This window comes from Mercenaria mercenaria, chromosome 15, assembly GCF_021730395.1.
Source record: "Mercenaria mercenaria strain notata chromosome 15, MADL_Memer_1, whole genome shotgun sequence".
NCBI lineage: Eukaryota > Metazoa > Mollusca > Bivalvia > Venerida > Veneridae > Mercenaria > Mercenaria mercenaria.
In genome coordinates, this window is record NC_069375.1 from 21,800,248 (window position 1) to 21,824,098 (window position 23,851).

General features: G+C 35.2%; 1 protein-coding gene across 1 annotated transcript; it reads right to left on the reverse strand.

The window, feature by feature from the left end:
• Positions 1–1,732: 1,732 nt before the first annotated feature.
• LOC123548056 (serine/threonine-protein kinase Nek7-like) lies at positions 1,733–22,553 on the reverse strand. Its single transcript, XM_045335289.2, has 8 exons — positions 22,430–22,553; positions 18,541–18,714; positions 16,723–16,785; positions 14,269–14,379; positions 12,166–12,382; positions 11,781–11,875; positions 11,018–11,131; positions 1,733–9,433 (listed from the first exon to the last, which is right to left on the reverse strand). Exons 2-8 carry the CDS (start codon positions 18,712–18,714, stop codon positions 9,041–9,043), a joined length of 1,167 nt encoding a protein of 388 aa, XP_045191224.1. The 5' UTR covers positions 22,430–22,553; the 3' UTR covers positions 1,733–9,040.
• Between the last annotated feature and the right edge of the window lie 1,298 nt (positions 22,554–23,851).

Genomic DNA, 23,851 nt, shown 5'->3' on the forward strand with positions numbered 1-23,851 from the left:
CTAGAAGAAGCTAAGTGCTTCAATTTAATTAAACTTGAGATGGGACCTTACACTGATGCTACTGATCAAGTTTCATGAAGATCCATCAAACAGTTCATGAGAAGAAGTTGTTCAAAGGGTTTTACTCTAATGGCACCTGTAAGGGGCCAAGAACCCAAATTTGAACAAAATCGAAAGAACCTTATAATGATGACACAGACCAAGTTTGATGAAGAAGTCATTTAAAAGTTTGTTTCTATTCTTAGCTCTGGTGGCTTCTTAAACGGGCCAAGCGGAACCATTGAAACACATTTGAGATGGGAGCATGCCAGGATGGTTCACAACAAATTTAGTGTAATTCTGAAAGTAGTTTCAGAGATGTTAAAGTAAAAAATGTTTATTCAGGATGATGGACAATGGACGATAGATGCCTTACCATCCACCTATACAAATAGCTCACCTTGAAGAGAGTTCAGGTGAGCTAAAAATGCATCAACTTTGGACATCTGAAGACAATTATTATTTTTTCGTAGGTGTATGAAATGATTGCAATACCAGATATTTTGACAATTGTAATACTTACTATCCTGCTGTATTTCTGTATGGAAAGAAAAGTTGAGAAAGTGGTATATCAGTTTTTGAACATTACTTTTGAAGGGCCATCTACCAGATTGAGACCAGAAGTACTATAAAGTATGACTCTGCGTAACTGTATGACAATACTACAGGAGGTTAAAGTTGCTCACCCAAAAGCTTTCTCTCAGGTTCATATTGTTATATGACACCAACACTGGTGTTTCCCTAGTGGTCTTAAGTAATATTTATGGCACCAGTATGGGATGTTTCCCCGGAGCAATCTCAAGTGTGAAATATGGCACAAGCACTGGATTTTCATTTGGGGTGATCTGAAGTGCAATTTATGGCACCAGTATTGCGATCCTATCTGCAGCAGTCAATGTGAGTTATGGCACCAGCATTGACTTTCCCTGGAGCTGCCATGAACTTGATTTATGGCACCAGCCAGTCTTGTGATTTATGGTACCAGCACTGGTACTTTTATCAGCAGCAGCCTTATGATTTATGGCACCAATACTGGTTCTTTTATCAGCAATAGTTGTGATTTATGGCACCTGCACTGGTACTTTCATCAGCAGCAGTCTTGAGATTTTTGGCACCGTCACTGGTACTTTAATCAGCAGCAGTCTTGTGATTTATGACACTTGCACTGGTACTTATCAGCAACAGTCTTGTGATTTATGGCATCAGTACTGGTTCTTTTATCAGCAGTAGTTGTGATTTATGGCACCTGCACTGGAACTTTAATCAGCAGCAGTCTTGTGATTTATGGCACCATCACTGGTACTTTAATCAGCAGCAGTCTTGTGATTTATGACACCTGCACAGGTACTTTCATCAGCAACAGTCTTGTGATTTATGGCACCGGCACTGGTACTCTAATCAGCAGTAGTCTAGTGATTTATGGCACCAATACTCAGCAGCAGTTAATAGTGATTTATGGTACCAGCACCGGATCTATTATCTTGAGCAGTCTTAATTGTGATTCATGGCACCAGCACTGGTTTTTGTTTATCTGCAGCAATCTTGTGTGATTTATGGCACCAGCTTTGGTTTTTCCCTAGAGTTGTCTAAGTGTGATACATTGTATACCAGTCATGTTTTTTCTTCTAGTAGACATATAACCTTAACGGTTTCTTCATAACTGTAAATTATTATGAACATAAAAAACAAAGACTTTGTGACAACAATATTTATTCAAAATAAAACAAAATGACTAATGTCTATAATATATATAGTGAAGATGTTCATGAGAACCATTCCCAGTAAAGGGTGAGCTTAACAAAGTGTTTGTTGAGGCTGGAAGAAATAATTGATACACATGAAACAGAATTTCCTGACATACTATCTGAACAGACTATTTTGTTCAATTTATTTATTTATTTGGGTTTTACGGCGCACCAACACGGTATAGGTTATATGGCGCCAAACAGGACTACAAATTTTGGTTCCACATCTCATTTACATCGAAATAAAAACATGAGGTATGGAATCAAAATCTGCATACCTGCTGGAATCACAGAGTTACTGCAAAACCAAGTGTTAAGACCCTAATAGTCGCCTCTTACGATCATGCAAGGGTAAGGCAGTGGTTCAAATTCTTTTCATATACAGCTCGTCCAAGAACCACATGGGGCTATTTTGTTCAAGACACGTTTTTGTGTGACAATCAGAATGAAAGATGTTTCTATAATGTAAATACTCATAATTGATTTTGATTGGGATAAATGAAAAATTGCAACAAAAATCAACGAATAGCAGTATATGTTGCTATCATTTGTAGTGATTATGTTAAATATTACAAGTAAATGATGCTTTTAAAAAAGCATCGTCATTTATTTTGCATTTCATACTAGTTTATACTTATTATGCTAACTAATCTTGGTGACTCCTTCCTGAATTTCTAACAAGAACTTTTGTCAGCTAACTGATTCGGGGCAACTAAATTCTCTCTTAACAACTTCAATTTTACATTATGCCTAGTTTTTACCTTTAAATTAATTTCATTTTCATCACAAGTCAAAAATTGTAATTGTAAGTCTATGGTTGCCCCAGTTTTTTCCTATAGAACTGGTACACCAAAGCAATAACTACTAACATAATATATATATATAATAGATATATCAAACATTCTTTACTAACCTTTTAACATATATAATTCATTCATTCGTTAACATATCTTATATTTTCAAGTCACTAACAGCAACATATCATTAATAACAAACATAACAATCTATACAAGGTTTCTCAAAATAAGAAATAATGCCACAGAATTTTTAGAAAGTCCTTCAGTGTGTGTACTTACAGATTTTCAGGATATATAACATAACAAGTGAATGAAGTATTGCCATGCAATACAAAGTCCCCTACTGGAAGGCACCTTATTGTTTCTACTGCAGTATAACATTATGAACTGATATAATGTCAATGATGTATAAACAATATTGTACTATATATACAATATGTTATAACAAAACACTTGGATTCAAATTTGCATACATAAAAACCTATAGTTGCTTTCATATGGATTTATTTTGGCCAATTATGAAAAAGTTATCATGTAAGTTATCTATAGTAACAACAAAGGGAAATTAATGAGAAAAAAATTTTTTTTTTTAAAAATCTATTAGAAAAAAATATATTACAAGTCCACACAAAACTCTTTACCTGGTAAAGATAGGTCAAAATAAATCTAAAAATTCAATGTAACATGCATGTTGTACCACAGAAAAGTGGTCTCGATTTTTCCCTATGGCCAAAAATAAAAAAGTAACAATATAATCTATTTATAGTAAAACAAAGGGAGGTAATTCTTAAAACAAGGGTGCCTCATGGCAATGAACATTTGTGCCAAGTTACATCAAAATCCCTCAATGCATGGAGAAGAAATGCTCTGGACAAAGTCATTCTTAAATTTAACCTTTGACCTCTAAGTATGACCTTGACCTTAAACCTAGAGACCTGGTTCTTGCGCGTGACAATCCGTCTCATAGTGGTGAACATTTGTGCCAAGTTTAATCAAAATCCCTCCATGCATGAAGAAGAAATGCTCCCGACAAAGTCATTTTTGTATCTGACCTTTGGCCTCTAAGTGTGACCTTGACCTTAGACTTAGGGCCCGGGTTTTGTGCTTGACATGTTGTCTCATCCAGGGAAATATTTGTGCCAACTGATATCTAAATCCTGCCTTACATGACAAAGTTACAGACCGGACAGGAAACAAATTCTTTTGACCTTTGATCTCAGTGTGACCTTGACCTTTAAGTCAGGGTTCTGGGTGTTGCGCATGACATGTCGTCTCATCATGGGGAACATTTGTGCCAAGTAATATTAAAATCCCTTCATGGATGGCAGAGTTATGGACCGGACAGGAAAAAAGCCCTGTTGACATTTGACCTCCAATTGTGACCTTGACCTTTGAGCTAGGGGTCCTGGTCTTGCGCATGACATGTCGTCTCATCATGAGGAACATTTGTGCCAAGTAATATTAAAATCCCTTCATGGATGACAGAGCTATGGACCGGACAAAAAATTGCGGACGGACAAAAGGATGGAATGCTGGAAAAGCGCATTCCTATATTCCCCGAAACTGGTTTTCAACCGTTAGGGGACTAATAAAATCAATAAAAACTTTAACATAAATATCTTCATTTCCCTATCGCCCAGAAAATCGTTATTTCCTTATCATCTAGTATATAAAATGATACTTCATAATCTTCAACTGTTTCTTGCAAATCATAGCAATCCTGTGTAAAGAGTGAACAGTTTTAACTTCCCTCTAGATATGCAAAACACTCCCAAGGTACACCACTTACCTAGTACCCAGATCATATATTTAGTGTTTGCTCATATTATTTCTTAAATAAGTTTCAGATATAAAGGTTTTCTTCAAGAAATTAATTTGGCATTTGAACAGTTATTTCATGGATGTTTTTTGAAATGATCAAACATAGAATACCTCATAAACTTTACATGGCACCAATATTATGATATTTATGACAATGTGGAGTATAAAATTTCAATAAATTTTACAATGAAACAAGACAACCAGAGTAATTATGCACCCCTGTCCCCAATTAAAATGCAACATTCATACATCTCAATTTGATTGTTTTCTACCTTTCTTTTAACAGATCCACTGAAATTTTAACATTTTAAGAAGACCGTATCTGACTGTGAAGCAGCCACCTAAAAATACATGTAAATTGTAAGATTTTAGAAAATATTTTAATGTCTATTTAAACAATTTCTGGTCCACTGATTAAGACTAAATTTAGACATAATGTTACTTGCAACACATTACACATTATACACTAAAAAACCTGTCTAAAGTTTACTGAGAGAATAGACTTAAAAATTGAATGACTTATCACCCATTGTTTAACTATACAGGCAGATCATTATTCTGTTCAACAGGTGTCAAACAGGTACATAGATAAACACCATGTAGAATCATAATTTGTGTAACTAACTGACCTCTTGTCCTAATAGTATATCTACATCACAACAAAATTATTGTCATATTCAATATATAAAGATATATATAAATAAAACGTGGACGGAGAATAGAAAAATGATGGATTTCAAAAGCACTTTTTGTGTAAAGAAAAGACTGTAAAAATCAAAATCATCTATATAAAAAAAAATGATACAAAACCTTGTTGATATGTAAATTCTCCTGTGGACGGATAATTTACTTTCTCTCTCTCCCTCTCTGATTTTTACTCAAAACAGCCCGAAGATAAGGGACAGACATCATAAATGACAATGTTCAACCAAGTATATTTAGTGAACGTAAAAGATACCAATTATTTGCTTTTGAGAAGAGTGAACCATAACATTTTCATCAAGTTGTAAAATTTCAAAACTTCAAGAATGTATATTTCACAAATTTTGAGAAACAGTACTTCATAGAAAAAAAAGGTGGTGGTTCTCGTTTTCTATTTCAATGTTATGATACAAATATCTGTATAGAATTCAAATATAATTTATAAGAAATTTCAATTAAGATAAAGGCACACTATGTTTCTGCAGAAAGCAAAAAGCAGTTACAATTAGTGGGAATCGTATGGTCTGCAATTATAAAAGTTCACAGACTACCTTGAAAATCTGGTATTTTGTCTTGCTGTTGCAAAACTTTTTTTTTTTTGTAAAAGACCAATGACAACGTTTCTTCAAGCCTGCACTTATTTGATTAGTCTAGAAACTCAGTTTGAATCTCTTACATAGGACAAAAAAGAATTTTTTATGAACTTGGATTTTGTAAAAAAAAAAAAAAACCCAAAAACCTTGCAAAAACAGATTGACACGAGCTTTCTATATGAGAAATATAAATACAGGTAAAACTGATTGTTCAAAATAACCTGCCCTTTCTTATCTCCATGACAAACCGATTCTTAAGTCATGTATTTGTTATCTTTTTGCTCATTTCTATTTTCAGCTCAAATGCTTCAATGACAATGATGTAATCATGAATTGTTTGCACTTAAATAAACAAGACAAATTTAGTAAACACATTTATGACTAATATGCACTCAAAATATACTTAATAAACCACCAACTGTGTCAGTTATAGAACTTCTGTTTCCTTGCTTTTCTATTGGTTTAACACAGTATTTTAGTAATGTAACAGTAGTCTTCTTCACCTGTACTGACTTCACAAGGAAATTTCTCCACATGAACAAATAACCTCACACACATCATCTTCCATCAAATCCTTACCAAGATCATACACCATACCCAATGGTCGAACTTGAGACCTCCCGTTTCACAATCTTGTGCTCTACCTGTTAGATAAGCCAGGTGTAAAGCTCAAACCAAAGTTTTTGTACTAAAACTTCGATTAGAATTAAAGTAAGTTTCAATTCATTTAAAACATTTACATGTAGCATATGGGCAAAGAAAATATTGTGTACATATGTTGCATAATGATATATGGTTTCCTAGTCTTGTCAATCTTGAGACATTTTGTCCTATGAAATGTTTGAGCACTTAATGCTTGCATACACACTATTACACAAGACATGTACATAGGAATGTTGTGAGTAATAAATACATAGTTATTATCACAGAGATTGTATTCACTGGCTTTTACCTTACACAACATATTTCTCCTTCACTGAACTAAATCATTTACACAACTCTTTACCACTGCTTATTATGAAGTTCTAAAAATAATGTCATGAGAATATATGTACATTATTCTAAGTGGGAAATACACTGAAAATGTTCCATTTTATACAAATATACTTAAGAAGTTTTCTAAGTCAACACCTGGCGTTTTGTTGTACATCAATATGTTGACCAGATAACAATTTGATGCAAATTCATTGAACTGTAACAATTTCACAAAAGTAACTCGCAAAAACAGTAAATCCTTAGTGGGAGCAGTAAAGTTAGAATAAGTGTGTGTTATTTATGTAATTAATATTACTATGTATCAGTTTATAAGTTGCAGTGTTACTATGTATCAGTTTATAAGTTGCAGTGGACCATTCAGATCAACATATAAATTTCAGATCAGGTATGTAATTTCACTAATGACATGACATTAAAAGATGCAGTGGCCTTGAAAAGTATATAAATGATGACATTTTTCAATTTTTATAGAATTTTGTACACATGTAGGAACAGTATCCTATGTCCAGATCAGGATGTGTTTTAAAGGTGATGAGTGTAACTTAAAGGTTGGCAGCAAAATTGTTTACTCCGACAGACAGCAAGACTTCTTTCCCAGCAGCCTGCACATAGTTGCATTCATTTTGTGAATTTTTATTTTATAGTGACCTTGCTGCAACTGTCACAGTTCAATGAATCTATATCAGACTGTTATTGCTGTTAAATTCTACCTTAAAAAGGTTATTACATACTATGTCCAATTTTCATTGAATTAAGTCAACATCTGACAAAGACAACAACAAAACAACCAAGTTATAGAATTAGAAAAGTTGTTAAATATATGACCTAAACTTCAGATATAATGTTTTACACAAAACTAGAAATGAATATAACATTATTATGGAAGAAAAACTCCATTAATCTCAGTTTGATTAAAGAACACATTGTTCCTACTAAATTCACACTCATGTTCACAAAAATATTCATGTACTATTCTATTTCTCAGTAATTTTACATCTATTGCAGACAGATCTAGGTGTGGCGGTTACAATATGAGAAACAACATATACAATGACAATAGAATGATGTTAAACATCAAACTGAGACAATAAATAATGTGGTCCCTTACCTCTGACATTATGTGGCCTTGTATCAATGATATTATGTAGCCCTGTATCTATGAACTTACATGGCCCTTAAACAATCATATTATGTGGCCCTGTAACAATGATATGTGGCCCTGTATCTATGAACTTACATGGCCCTGTAATAATGATATCATGTGGCCCTGCATCAAGGATATGTGAAACTTGAATAATAAATGTGGAATACTGTCAGATCAATGTTTTCAAGAGATTGAGAGTTACAAAACCGACTGACTTTTATGTTAACAACACTAAAGGCCTAACTGGGTACAGTTTATCTTCGACTTATTCCAATATCTATCAGTATATGCAAAGTTACTGTAGCATGACATCAACACATTCAAGATATGAATAAACTTACCAAAACAATCAAATAAAAGTGAGAATACAGTTATATTCTTAATTCAGGAAATATAATCCTAAACCTGGTGAACACACAATATAAAGTATGACTAAATGTGCTCAAATACAAACAACAGATAGGATGATGATATATAGGCCAGCCCATATCAGATCATGTATTTTAATCAAATCTTTGATATAATAAACAAATTATGCTGGTTAATACATGTATGAAAGTTTAGACTGTAATGAAAACACATGTGCAGTGATATAACAACACAATAGTTAAGAAAACCTCTACACAACCATGCTAAACTTATGCTGTACAACAATTAACTTTGTGTTTAACCATAATTCTGCTTAATTTCCCACTTCCATTTTGGAACCTAACTTTTATCAACAAAACAAGAATTTTAGTTTTTAATGGTAAGATCTTGGGTTGGATGATTAAATGTGAAATATTTTACACATCACATAATTATAAAACATCTTTAGAAAGTCACTTTGTTTGACAAAATTTCTATCTGATTTAATTAACCAAGTAAGGTAATATAAATATTCCAGGCATCTTATCTGGTGAAAAAAATACCTGAATAACTTTAATGTAAGACAAATACTTACTGTATTCAAAAAGCTTAAACAGACCACCAGTATATCAAGCTTTGTAATAGTGCTGGTGCACCTAACAAAAGTTCAAAATGTGCATGCACACTATACATTTCAAACTGAAGACTTTGTCTTACGTTATGGGCAAGTACCCGTCTCAAGGGTTTGATGCTAACTGCATGTTTTTATGCAGCGCATGGATTTCTCATGTGAAAAATCATGGTTTTGACTAATTTAAACACTATCTTTTGGCACAATTACTGACTGAAACTTTCTTATGTAGTTTGTTGTTGTTCTGGTTGCTGTTGTTGCTGTTGCAATAACTGTTGCTGCAACATGGCTTGTTGCTGCTGCTGATATTGCTGTTGCTGTTGCAACTGTTGCTGAAGCAACATCTGTTGTTGTTGTGGTGTAAGTTGTTGTGCATTCACAACCTGAATGTTCTGTTGCTGTTGAGCTAACAATTGTTGTTGTTGTTCTGGTGTAAGCTGCTGGAACTGTTGTTGTTGCTGCTGCTGTTGCTGTTGTTGTTGTTGCAAGAATTGTTGTTGCTGCTGTACTTGTCCTTGGAAGTGAGCATGCATCTGTTGTGCCACACTGTACACATAGGAGATGTCTGGTCGCTGTTCAGGTATTGGGTTGATACAGATGGCCACCAACTTCCGTAACTAATAGAAACATATTAAGCTACATTAAAATAAATGATTTAAACAATACAATAGGTAATATGCCGACTAAACAGTGAATGCTCACTTTTAATATATAATTTCTCAAATACACAATTACAAGCTTTTTATGACTGGATACTATGTACTTGTTTTCAATCATGTGACTGTCAGGCAAAATTCAAGCATGTTTTTCTTTTTGCAAATTTTCAAGGACTACTCTTCTCAAATGCATGTCTTGAAATTCAACAACTTTTTCAACAAGATTTCATTCATCACCCATTGTAAAATATATATAATTCAAAAGATTAACAAATTCGGGTACTAATATATACATTATAAACTGATTAAATTTTTGCTGCTTTGGTCTTTTCAGTACAATTTCCCCTCCCCATAATATGTCAAGTTAACAGTTTTGTCAACTGAGTAACAAATGCATTTACTTTTGTCAGGTTTAAATGCCTTCAGCCTGGGCTTTTAACAAGCAAGTTCAACTGAAGACAGAACTTTTTTTCAAGGAGTTTTGGCTAAAGATCAAGCTCTACATTTCAAACTGCAAGTTTTTTTCAGGAATTTTTTAAGGGGTTTAGTCATTTTCAAGGTCCTTAGGAGTTTTCAAGAATCAGCATCAAAGACTTTTCAATGGCTGTGCAAAACCTGTCATCTACTTTGGATAGTCCAAGGTTCAAATATGTCCAAAAAAGTCCGAAATAAATTTATGATATGAAGAGAAAGTATCTGCCACAATGTAAATAGTAAATCCCTCTTGTCTGTATAAGTGTAACTGACTGTTCTATACTGAGGTACTTGCAAAATAACACATTCATTCCCTAAGAGAATATTCAGTTTGGAAGTTAATACTTTTAGCTAAATTTTGAAAACATATGAGCTTTTCCATGACAAAACCTGTATTAGTGACAAATAATGAAATTGAGATAACAAAATACTCATGAAGAACATTCTTTTACTGTTAAAATCTTACAATTTGAAGCAATTATCTTCAGTTTTTCAAGACTTACAATGCTTTTAAGTAAGTCAAAGGCATTAGACACTATGTTAAGAACGTTTTGAAAGCAGTATGAAGTTGTCGCACATGGTGTGTATATTCATGTAATTTATGCGACAAAATATGCAAATCATTAAATAAACATACATTTGAACATTCAGAAACTGTTTAAATCGATTTAAATTAAAAATAGCTTAACCATGTATTTTTGGTTTCTTCAAGGGCCTTATATCTATACACCTCTATATTCTCATGCTGCATGGGTGCTTTGGAATTTCAGTTGCCAACTTGCCATGACAACACAAATAACATTTATTTGTAAAATATTGTAGAATTTAATTTGCCTTAGATAACTAAATTACAATATACCAGTTTCTGCATGACATAAGAAAAAACAGTTATTTTCCAGTATTTTAAGCTAGTTATCATGCAATAATTACATCATGTGACTTATACAGGTTTTTTCATGGAATTGCCCATATTTTTTTTACAATTCCAAGGGGGCATTCCACTGTTTTCACTTTATTCAACAGAATAACCCCTAACAAATGGTAGGTTTTTATATATTAGTACTAACTGACCTGTTCTGAGTAGACATCTGAGGGTAGTGGAGGGTAATCACATTTGTCTATCTTCTTACATAGTGAGTACAGATTCATCTTGTCTCCATAGAACGGTGATTGTAAAGCTGCCATCTATAAATAAACAAATCGTTTAAGTCCTATCATAAGGCAATTCCTGCAAGTTAACTGAATTGACAAGCAACATTTATCATTTATACCTAAAGTATCACTTCTCTAATATAACTCTAGAAGATATTAATTAATAAATTGCTAACTGTGACTTTACCGGGTATTGTCTTGTCAATTAGAACACGTTTCGCAAAATGACCTACTTTTTGACTATTCTGCCTTAAAAAGGATTCCAGATTAGTATCCCTTCCTGGTGTAATTTGAACATGTTAGAATGGAAGTAGATTTTAGTTTTGCATGCTTTGTTGGCAAATAGAACACTTTTTTCATTCAGATGCGTCGTAATTAATCACTCAGGTCTTTGGCCTCCGGGATTAGATTACGACGCATCTGAACTCAAAACCATGTTTTATTTGCCAGCCTGAATGATTAATTAAGACGCATCTGAACGAAAAAAGTGTTTTATTTGCCAACAAAACACGCAAAACTAAAATCTATTTCCGAATTTCATAATCAATGTTTATTCTTACTTCAAAACTCTGGCGGCGTGTTTTGTTCATAAATTTAGTAAGGTTTTACAAATACAGACTTTATTTTCTCTAACTTCTAAATAGAATAAATACTACATTTCACAATTTTAAGAATTAAGCACCTCATATAGTAGACAGCCAAGTGACCATATATCAGATTTGAAGTTATATCCATTCTCATGTATTCTTTCTGGTGACATGTAGTATGGGGTACCAACTGAAAATACAACACACCAAAAAACATCTCATGACAATATTTTCAAACAAACAATATGCCAGTCAGGTAATACTATTGTAAGATGCTGCAGCCACCTCTTGCAAACACGCAGCTTGGAAAAATGTATTTCAACATTTGTTGCTGAATAGTAAAAGATCTATCAAATCTATCAACAGTGAGTCAACCTTCAAATTTATGTAAGACATGGTATTTAAAGAATTTTTCATGCACATTTTGCTATGATAAGTATCATATTATTATTTATCATGTATTTATTATGTATTACCTACCTAATGAGTGAGCAGCTGTTGTTTTGGAGCTGAAAAATCTTCCAAGACCGAGATCACCAAGTTTCACGACCCCTTGTGCCGTGATAAACACATTAGCTGGTTTAATATCTCTGTGCATGATCCGACGTGAATGCATGTGATTCAGTGCACTACAGATCTGAATGAAATATTTCCATATCGTCTTCTCAGGAATCAGTCGGTTCTGTCTCTTAAAATGCTGAAATAGTTAAGACATAGACGTGGGTCACAATCAGGTCAAACAAGGAATGTGCTTAAATTTTTTCAATTTTTGATTTAAGCAGAGGTTTCAAATATATTTTGTTTACAGTATTAGAATTACCAAAGTGAAGCGGTTCTGATTCCTCAGAGGTTGACTCGCCATCACTTAAATCAATAATCCTGGACTTAAATATTGTATTTGCTACTCACTTACTGGTAAGATAAGCTGATCCCAACACGATAATCCCTTGTGTTGATATGACTGTTTATGCTCCCAGTTTTATACCTTTGTTAGGCATCATCCCAATTTATCCAAATAAAAGTCAATTTAAAAACTAGAGCTGCTTTTGAGAAAAGCGCATGTCTCCCACAACTGCCTAATCATCTAAATAGTAAGTCAGTCTTTATATACTGTTTACTCACTACAAATACACCTTTGAAGAGTAAAAAGGCTGATTTTAGGTAATTCAAGGGCCATAATTCTGAAGTGCCTCAGGCGAATTGGCTAGTTAGTGAACTTGGACGGGGAGTATGCTCAAAAACATTTGGTTCAAGTTTGGTGAAGATCGGATGAGAACTGTTCGACTTAGAGCACGGACAAGAGTAAAAAGGCCGATTTTCGGTAACTCAAGGGCCATAATTCCGAAGTGCCTGGGCCGATTTGGCTAGTTAGCGAACTTGGCCGAGGACTTATGGTCAAACACAGTTTGTTCAAGTTTGGTGAAGATCCGATGAGAAATGTTCGTCTTAGAGCGTGGACAAGAGTAAACAGGCCAATTTTCGGTAATTCAAGGGCCATAATTCCGAAGTGCCTCAGCCGATTTGACTAGTTATTGAACTTGGCTGAGGACTTATGGTCAAACACATTTTGTCCAAGTTTGGTGAAGATCAAATGAGAAATGTTCGACTTAGAGTGCGGACAAGATTTGTGACAGACTCACAGACAGACAGGAGTAAATCAATATTTCTCCCACACTATTGTTTGGTGGGAGACATAAAAATGCGGAAAGCATTAACAATAATGTTAGCAACAGTTGGATATTGTTCTGCATCTGGATGACACAGTGAAATGAGTACTGTATATGGAATACCCAGTGAAATGTATCATGCCATTGCACTGTATCATATAAATGATACTAAACATAAAACTTTAACAAGAGCACCACTATGCAAAGCAATATATGCCAGAAGGTATGACCTTTGACCCCAAAGTGTGACCTTGACCTTGAAGCGAGCCATCCAGAACACGTGCTCTGCATGTCGTCTTGAGTGGTGAACTTTTGTGTAAATTTTTTTTTTTTAAATCCTTCAAGCAGTTCAAGCGATATAGAGCGGACACGAAACAAAGTCATATGACCTTTGACCCCTAAGTGTGACCTTGACGCAACCAGCCAGAACATGCACTCTGCACATTGTCTCAATGTGGTGAACATTTTTGTCAAGTTTCTTCAAAATCCTTCAAGGGGTTCAGGTATGACATCTGACTCCGAAGTGTGACCTTGACCTTGAAGCCAGCCACCTGAAACATGTGCTCTGCATGTTGTCTTGATGTGGCGAACATTTGTGCCAAGTTTCTTTAAAATCCTTCAAGCAGTTCAAGAGTTACAGAGCAGACATGAAACAAAGTCATTAGTCCTTTGACCCCCAAGTGTGGCCTTAACACAAGCCATCAGAAACATGCGCTTTGCAAGTCGTCTTGATGTGGTGAACATTTGTGTCAAGTTTCTTCTAAATCCATCAAGGGGTCTAAGAGTTACAAAGCAGACAAAAAATTGCTAACGGACGGACAGATCCAAAGACGGACAGACACAGGGGGTATAACATAATACGTCCCTTCTGGTGTATAAAAAACTTTCGAACAATATATAGGTGAAGAAAGCTTACTTTGATCATCCTGGAGAGGTCGCCAGCATCTGCCAGCTCTAACACTATATTAAGCTCATTATCCTCTATAAACGACTCCAGGTATTTGATCACATTGGGGTGATTCAGTTGCTGTAAAATATAGAATTTTTTAATTTGCTGTAAAATAATATAGAATACTTTCAGTGCTGTATAATAATATCGACTACTTTCAAAACAAAGTCTTTTTTGATAAGTTTTTTTTTTATACATGTTCAACCTGTTATCATACACAAATAAACCATAACAGTACATGTAATTAACCTTCATCCTGCTATATTTCTTAAATGGACTGGTCCATCATTCAATTTGGGCAGCACCACTTATAATTTAAAGGTGTGTCCACTGAAAATCAACTGACTGAATAGCAAACAGTGCAGACCATGATCGGATCTTGGTCTGCACTGGTCGCAACGGCAAAACCAATTGCCACCAGCAGGTTAAAGGTGAAGGGATTGTGTTAACAAGAGCTGTCAGTGGACAGTGTGCTCGACTATTCTCAGTGCTTGATAGTATAATATAAGCAATGAGTAAAACTTTAGCATTACAATAAGCATATTCTAAGTCGAAAAGGGGCCATAATTCAGTCAAAATGCTTGATAGAGTTGCCTACTCCTTTTTACAGACTGGGTTCATGATGATAAACAAGTATGCAAAATATGAAAGCAATATCTCAATGGACTTTGAAAATATTTGGGGTGGTACGCAAACTTTAACATTTGTGTGATGCTCACGCTCACGCCGGGGCGAGTAGGATAGCTCCCCTATTCTTCGAATAGTCGAGCTAACAAGAGCTGTCTGATGACAGCGCGCTCGACTATTCGAAGAATTGATTGAAGAATGGTGTCAAAATATTTCCACGGATATTCAGACAAAAGAAATAAATAGATTAGACAAACAATGTTCCTGTATTACTTTTATTTCGATAAGTCTTGCACTAAATGGCAATATATGAGTCAATTTCAAAGTCCAAAAAGGGCCATAATTCAGTCAAAATAGTTATGTACTCTTGCCTACAGATAGAAATCATAATGATAAACAAGTGTTCAAAGTTTAAAAGCCATATGTCAAATAGTTTTGACAAAACATGGACTTGTATGGAAACAGAACCAATTTCAAAGTCCAAAATGGGCCATAATTCAGCCAAAATAGATGACAGAGTTATGTTCTCTTTCCTACAGATAGAGACTATTATACTAAACAAGTGATAAAAGTTTCAAAGCCATATGTCAAACACTTTACAAAAAATATGAACTGGTATGAAAAACTTAACCAAGATTTCTCAGTCAAAAAGGGCCATAATTCAGCCAAAATCCTTGATGGAGTTATGTACTCTTGCCTATAACTGGACATGGTGATGGTAAACAGATGTTGAAAGTTTCAAAGCTTTATCTCAAAAGACTTTGTCAAAATATGAACTGGTACGAAATATTAACCCAGATTTCTAAGTAAAAAAGGGCCATAATTCAGCCAAAATCCTTGATGGAGTTATGTACTCTTGCCTATAACTGGACATGGTGATGGTAACCAAGTGTTGAAAGTTTCAAAGCTTTATCTCAAAAGACTTTGTCAAAATATGAACTGGTACGAAAAACTTAACCATGATTTCTAAGTCAAAAGGGGCCATAATTCAGTCAAAATCCTTGATGGAGTTATGTGCTCTTGCCTATAACTGGACATGGTGATGGTAAACAAGTGTTGAAAGTTTCAAAGCTTTATCTCAAAAGACTTTGTCAAGATGTGGACTGGTACGAAATATTAACCCAGATTTCTAAGTCAAAAAGGGCCATAATTCAGCCAAAATCCTTGATGGAGTTATGTGCTCTTGCCTATAACTGGACATGGTGATGGTAAACAAGTGTTGAAAGTTTCAAAGCTTTATTTCAAAAGACTTTGTCAAAATATGAACTGGTACGAAAAACTTAACCATGATTTCTAAGTCAAAAGGGGCCATAATTCAGCCAAAATCCTTGATGGAGTTATGTGCTCTTGCCTATAACTGGCCATGATGATGGTAAACAAGTGTTGAAAGTTTCAAAGCTTTATCTCAAAAGACTTTGTCAAAATGTGGACTGGTACGAAAAACTTAACCCAAGGTGTGACGCCGACGCCGACACCGACGCCGTGGTGAGTAGGATAGCTCTACTTATTCTTCGAATAGTCGAGCTAAAAACGAAACATACTGTAAAGTTCTGTACATGCTTATTATCAGAATGTTTTTTTATGAAATTCAAAGAAGGAAAATAAAAGCTTGTTCTGAGTCTTTATAAACCAAACATTTTGCTACATGTACTTTTGATAATCTACCTTGCTCAACATAAATTCAGATTTGCCTTATACATTAACTTGTCCTACATATCAACTTGTCCAATACACCAACTAGACCTATTTATCAACTTTTGTCTAAAATATCAATATTCTTAGAAGAAATATTACCTTTAAGAGATCAATTTCTTTCTTGCAATCCTGTCTTGCTTTGGCATCCATCATTTCAAATATCTGTGCAGATGAAAGAAACGATTATAAACATTATTTTCAAAAAGTTTTTATCCCTAAAATCTATGGCAATATATAGGTGAAACATGTAAATAGCACTACATTCATCTACTCAAGTATAACTCTTTTCTTTGCTTTGTGAAAACTTGAGTTCTACAATTATTATAAACAAGAGGGCCATGAAGGCCCTGTATCGCTCACCTGACCTTTTGACCTAAAGATCATCAAGATTAACATTCTGACCAAGTTTCATTAAGATATGGTCATAAATGTGGCCTCTAAAGTGTTAACTAGCTTTTCCTTTGATTTGACCCGGTGACCTAGTTTTTGACTCCACATGACCCAGATTCGAACTTGACCTAAAGATCATCAAGATTAACATTCTGACTAAGTTTCATGAAGATACAGTCATAAATGTGGCCTCTAGAGTGTTAACAAGCTTTTCCTTTGATTTGACCTAGTGACCTAGTTTTTGACCTCACCTGACCCAGATTTAAACTTGACCTATAGATCATAAAGACTAACATTCTGACCAAGTTTCATGAAGATATAGTCATAAATGTGACCTCTAGAGTGTTAACAAGCTTTTCATTTGATTTGACCTGGTGACTTAGTTTTTGACCCCAGATGACCAAATATCGAACTCGTCCAAGATTTTATTGAGGGTAACATTCTGACCAAGTTTCATTAAGATTGGGCCAAAATTGTGACCTCTAGAGTGTTAACAAGCTTTTCCTTTGATTTGACCTGGTAACCTAGTTTTTGACCCCAGATGACCCAATATCGAACTCGTCCAAGATTTTATTAAGGGTAGCATTCTGACCAAGTTTCATTAAGATTGGGCCAAAATTGTGACCTCTAGAGTGTTAACAAGCTTTTCCTTTGATCTGACCTGGTGACCTAGTTTTTGACCCCAGATGACCCAATATCGAACTCGTCCAAGATTTTATTGAGGGAAAGATTCTTATCAAGTTTCATTAAGATTAGGCCAAAATTGTGACCTCTAGAGTGTTAACAGTCAAATTGTTGACGACGGACGGACGACTGATGACGGACACAAGGCAATCACAAAAGCTCACCTTGAGCACTTTGTGCTCAGGTGAGCTAAAAATGTGAGTTTATACATGTATGTAATAATATTTTACAACTAAATAAGAATTCTGCTTGGTATGCCTTTCATAATGGCATAAAACTTGTAAGGAATATCTGAACCATGACTACTGATTGTACAACAAGGAAAACAAACATGCTCTAAATACATACAATGAAGCCAAATAAAATACAAGTTGTTTGTAAGCATCCTATTCTTGAGATGATACTGTCAATGCTATGCGCATAAGCCTCTCTTCTTTTACTTATAATCATAACTAAAACAAGTCTTCAACAGTTTATATGCTCTTTAGAACAATGCCGAGTCAATATACATGTATATGGTTACAATTTTCACTAACATTCCATCTAACATGTTAGTTAACCCTTACCCTGCTAAATTTCTATAATGGACTTGTCCATCATTCAATTTGGGCAATACCATTTATTATTCGAAGGGGTGTTCACTGAAAATTTACTGACTGAATAGCGAACAGTGCAGACCATGATCAGACTGCATGGATGTGCAGGCTGATCTTGGTCTGCACTGGTTGCAAAGGCAGAATCACTTGCCGCCAGCAGGCACAAGGTAAATATGTTATTTTTGGTATAAAATGACCTTGCAGTAGATTTTGATCCCATCATGAATATGAACTGAACAAACTGTACCTGAACTTTCTTTAAAGCGAGAACATTTCCTGTTGCTTTACAAATAACTCTGTACACTTCTGAGAACTGTCCTTTACCAATCTTCTTGTCAATGTTGAAAGCGGCTAGTGTACCATACATACTGTTGCTGTCAACCTGCTCTCCTCCCTCTGTATCCATTGTCTCTGCCATCATCTATACATAAAATACATACATGTACATACTGATGAAGTTAATGAGTCTTTGTAATAGTGTCTGATCCTCGAGATACTTAACAAGAATAATTACCACCAAGTTTCTATAGGTCTCTAGATAACTATGAAGATTAAATTGGCTTAATTATGGCTTGTTCAAATATAAGCAATGAAAGACAGACAACTGTTCCCTGACAGAAAGCCTAATCTCATCACTGATGACTGAAATTAGTTTCTCTTATTATGCAGAACCTGATCAAAAATGTTGTCATGTTGTAAAAAAAAAATGTTTATAGTCAAAATTGGCAAATAACAACTACCGGTATATTCTTTCAAAAGCCTTCTCATAAAATAGTTAAATGAATGAATTTGGTGAACAAGAATCATGTCAACACTGTTTGACACAAGCCCCCTGAAAATGCTTGATAGAAAAATAAAGAAAGTCAACAGCAGGACCGTAACTCCAGAAAAAGTAATCGGTCATGAAAGTCCCACTAATATGTGCATGTCCGCTTCATGTTGATAACTTATACCAATTGGGAAGGCAACTGTAGGAGTTGACATAATGTGGAGTTGAGTACACAGTGTTCTGATGTAGTTGTATATTTACAAGTCCAGAAAGGGCCACAACATTTACCTGCATACCTTTATTACTTAACTGTTATACCATAATTCTATGTTTTTTAACTTTTCATATGAAGTTTGTAATTTCAATTAATAAAGTCTTTATAAGTTATACAATTACAGTCATATTATCGCATCATTGGCATGCTGTTGCCAGTTGTTAAGTTATCAAAGGGTATTAAAAATATCATACAATATATTGTCAATTAATGGGCACTATGGAGGTCTGATAAACTGGGAAAATTTTTCAAAAAAAATTTAACTAAAATTTACATACATAATAGTATGACTTGCCACATGACTAGCAAAAAAAACTTGCAGAACTATCATGCTGATAGGTCAAACATTTGCAATTTAAGAACAATGGAAGTGCAAAATACTGAGGAAAAGCATAATATTGAGGGTCTGTTATCAGACCCACATCCAGTGCCATGCCAGTATTATATGTTTCCACAAGAGCACATTTTCTATGTTTTCTTCTAAGCTTTGGAATAATGTTTGATAAACAATATTTCTGCTCATTTTCAAGCAATTTATGTCTTTCTGATAAAATAGTTGCCATACTACTGAATCAAATTTTAGCAGTGCCCAGGGCCCACAATGGGCTGAAAAAAGTTTGAGCCACTTTTACGCGATCGGTCGTGTGTTAGGTGTGGGGAAGGGTGTTCCCTCCTGCTTTGATATTTTTTTGTAATTTCCATTAGTAAAATGGAGGCAGCTGGTAAAAAGGCTATATCAAACTGCGAAGTGGCAATATGGGGGGAGGGTGTGGGAGGAGCAGGCAGGGTTTTTTTCCCTTCATAATAGGGGTCGTTAAAAGGCCCCTTCCCCTCACAAAATTTCTTTTAAATCATGCAGTTTTCCCCAAAAATTGACTTTACATCAGGTTTTTTATTCCCCTTTTCCCATATACCGAGCTATTTTTCCCCAATTCACAGGCCCGGGCCCCTTCCCCCTCCTGGTAAAAAAAAACCCTGGCAGGGGTGTGGAATTCCCAATATTTTTGGCAAGACAAAAATACCAATTGCCCACAGTCAAAATCCACTCATCTGGATTATCAACATTAAGGTGGTATCACGCTTTGAATTTCCGGTGAATGACAAAAAACAAAGAATATTCATTCTTTCCAAAAATCGTTATGTTATGATTCGACCAAATGGTTTCCTTTTCCCACCAGAAAGGAACAATTCTTATATCTTAATATCAAGTTTTAGTACCTTTATTACAGACAATAAACTAAAACAACAAAAATTGTATGTTTGATTTTGTTTCTACCTATACATGTGACAATAAAAGCTATAAACACTTTTGCCTGTATACAAGGCTGAAATCGCATCCGTGAGGCTGGAGAACCTTCAACAGATTCAGTATTTATAACAACAAGAGCTGTTAGAGGACAGCAACGCTGGACTATTCAACAGCCTTGTCGAAAAAGGGGCAAAATATAGTAAAAAAGCAAAATAGGGTTATGGAACCTGCATAGTGCTTATCAGCTCATGACAGTGGACAAGTGTGTGAAGTTTCAATCCATTCCCATTAGTGGGTACTGAGATACAGCTTACATATAAGAATTTAACCCAAAACTCCTAAGCTGAAAAAGGGGCATAATTTTGTAAAATGCGAAGTTTAGTTATTGACCCTTTGCACTGCATGTCATATCATGACAGTGAACAAGTGTTTGAAGTTTCAATCCTTTCCCATTAGTGGATACTGAGATACCAGCTTACATACAAAAACTTAACCAAAAATTTCTATGTTGAAAAAGGGGCATAATTTTGTAAAAAAGCAAAATAAAGTTATGGGACCTGCTTTGTGCATGTCAGATCATGACAGTGAACAAGTGTGTGAAGTTTCAATCCATTCAATTAGTGAGTACTGAGATACCAGCTTACATACAAAACCTTAACCAAAAACTTCTAAGTCGAAAAAGGGGCATAATTTTGTAAAAAAGCAAAACAGAGTTATGGAACCTGTGCAATGTAAGTCAGTTTATCACAGTAAATAAGTGTGTGAAGTTTCAATTCATTCCCACAAATGGTTACTGAGATACCAGCTTACATACAAAAGCTTAACCAAAAATTTCTAAGTCAAAAAAGGGGCATAATTTTGTAAAAAAGCAAAATAGAGTTATGGAACCTGTGCAATATTAGTCAGTTTATCACAGTGAATAAGTGTGTGAAGTTTCAATCCATTCCCACAAGTGGTTGCTGAGATACCAGCTTACATACAAAAACTTAACCAAATCGGGACGTGGACGCCGACGCATGGGCGAGTCCAATAGTTCTACTATTCTATGAATAGTCGAGCTAAAAATGCCATGCCAAAACATTGCCCGTGTGAAGCCAGCTGAATTCAGAAAATCAAGACTCTTGAAACTATCTGACTCTTTTTGAATCGTACTCTTGATCTCTCTGTGCTTTTGATTTTTGTTTTTAACTGACAGACTATTCGACTCCCGTTTTTGTTGGCAACCAAACAAAGTTCTAACAACTAATCTGTCCAAAAGTTTGCGAGAATTTGACGCGTTTTCCCAAAACTGTAGTTATCGAGAGGCCCTCACTCCATAAACTTCAGGCAACAGCATTACTGAATAATTCTTGCTTTTTGTTTATCTGGTTATACCTGAAAATGTATGCTTGTGGGTATCAGTATTGATTTTTTGCGACCTGAACCGAAGGCAAATTATCCTAAACCAGTCAAAATTCTACAAAAGTTACAATTAGAACAAAGAACGTCTACGTTCCTGCAAGGGGTTTGACATCAATGGCAGATAGATAGACAGAAGAAATATTCTGAAATTTCCAATTTCGCAACTCGTGATTTTTATGCACCACTTTCATCGCAAATTCGCCAGTTGGTCAAGTGGCGAATGACTGCGTGGGGCCTAAGTGCCCGCACTGGTGTTTAAAATATGAAGTGGGTATGAAGTACTATTAGAATATTTGCATTATTGAAACTGCTGGCAGTGCAGGAATAATTTTGACAGGTTCTCTTTCCCCACCCACCCGATCCTTGTGATTTTCTCCCACGGACCTTCAGGTTTATCTATGGTAAACCAATAAACATAGCATATATTGCAGAAACAGATTTACCAGATTATGCTCCTTTTTACTAACAATGTGTAAAAAGATAAAGATTGAGCAAATGAAATAATTTCTTGCTTTTCTTTCTGTTCCTGCAAATATTTCACTTATCGGAAGTACTCAATGCACATGCGCAGATGATCGTGGCAACGACCGGTTCTACGATTTTCGTTTTCAATTACTGACGACGCACCTTTTTAAAATACACAGTCTGCTATGCCAAAATATATATGAATATAAACATTAACTGCCATTTACAAATATATGTATTCCATAAACAGCTAAAAGAACGTGAAACCACGAAAATATGAGCCAGTCAAGCAGGATAAACAGCAAGTGTCTCCGCAATGTCCACACCAACCTTTGGGCTATTCCAGAAAATATCCCCCGCCTGTGGAAGCGGTTTTCTTAAAGAAAATTACCCCCTCTCCCGGAGACATTTTACCTACCTCTCCCCTTCCACGTCCCGTTACCTTAAAAAAACCTCCCCTTCCTCAAAAATCCCCCTCCAAATAACGTCCATCGCCTCCCATTTATCTGTAAATACCCCCTCCTCTGGACTGAGAACTGCTTCCACACTACAAAGACAAAACACCCCGACCTTCTTTCCTTTAGACACATCCTGTTCCCTTTATCTATTCTAGCATAAAACTGTAGTTCTTAAATTGTCAGTTTTCTTGGGTGTTTAAACTTTTAACAGGATAGAAAACGTGTTTTAACAGAGATTCTAACGAGCACGTGCAGTTAAAACACCTTATTTATATTATGCGCGTTCCGTGGCAAAGCGTAAACGTATTACGGCCTAAAAACGGATAATTCAAAAGAAAATGCCGTCAACGTGAAGAAACAACTCAGGCATTCCCGCGCAGTTCATTTCGTGTTATAATATCTTCAGAATGCTTCGGAATACGTTGTTACCCTCGCCCTACCGGGCTCGGGCACCATCAAATCCCTCAGAATTCTACAGATGTTATAACACGAAAAAAACATGCGTTATCCCTACATAAATCACCCACTGAAAATAATGATCCTGGGTAGGCCTACAATAGCCTATCTGGAAAAAATGGAGACAACTCCGCTAAAACTTTATTGTAGGCTTAAGTGGCTATATGCAAAGCATGCACTTTTTATACCTCTATAAGGCACGAAAAAATCATGAATAATTAGTAGCAATTACTTTAAAGATCAGCACTCAACAATTTCACTCTATAACAGATTGTTTCCCTCGTGTAAAGAGGCCTTAGGGTAAGTCTCTACATTTACAATATGAACTATATTTAGTATAGCAATACGTTCAGTTATCTTTTTCCTTTTCTGTAACACATTTTCCGCTTTCCTGCAGGTTCAATCTAAGTGTTCTATTCTTCTTATCTCAGCTCCACTTCTGAACTCCTCGCTCTGCGAACCTCTAAACCTTGCCCTATGTCTCTC

Excerpts from the sequence above, each read along its gene's own strand:
- LOC123548056 (XM_045335289.2), bottom strand. The coding sequence starts at position 18,714 with ATGATGGCAGAGACAATGGATACAGAGGGAGGAGAGCAGGTTGACAGC. Across the intron at positions 16,786-18,540 it reads TCGCTTTAAAGAAAGTTCAG|ATATTTGAAATGATGGATGC; the intron begins GTACAGTTTGTT and ends TCATCTGCACAG. Across the intron at positions 11,876-12,165 it reads AACAGCTGCTCACTCATTAG|TTGGTACCCCATACTACATG; the intron begins GTAGGTAATACA and ends TTGTATTTTCAG.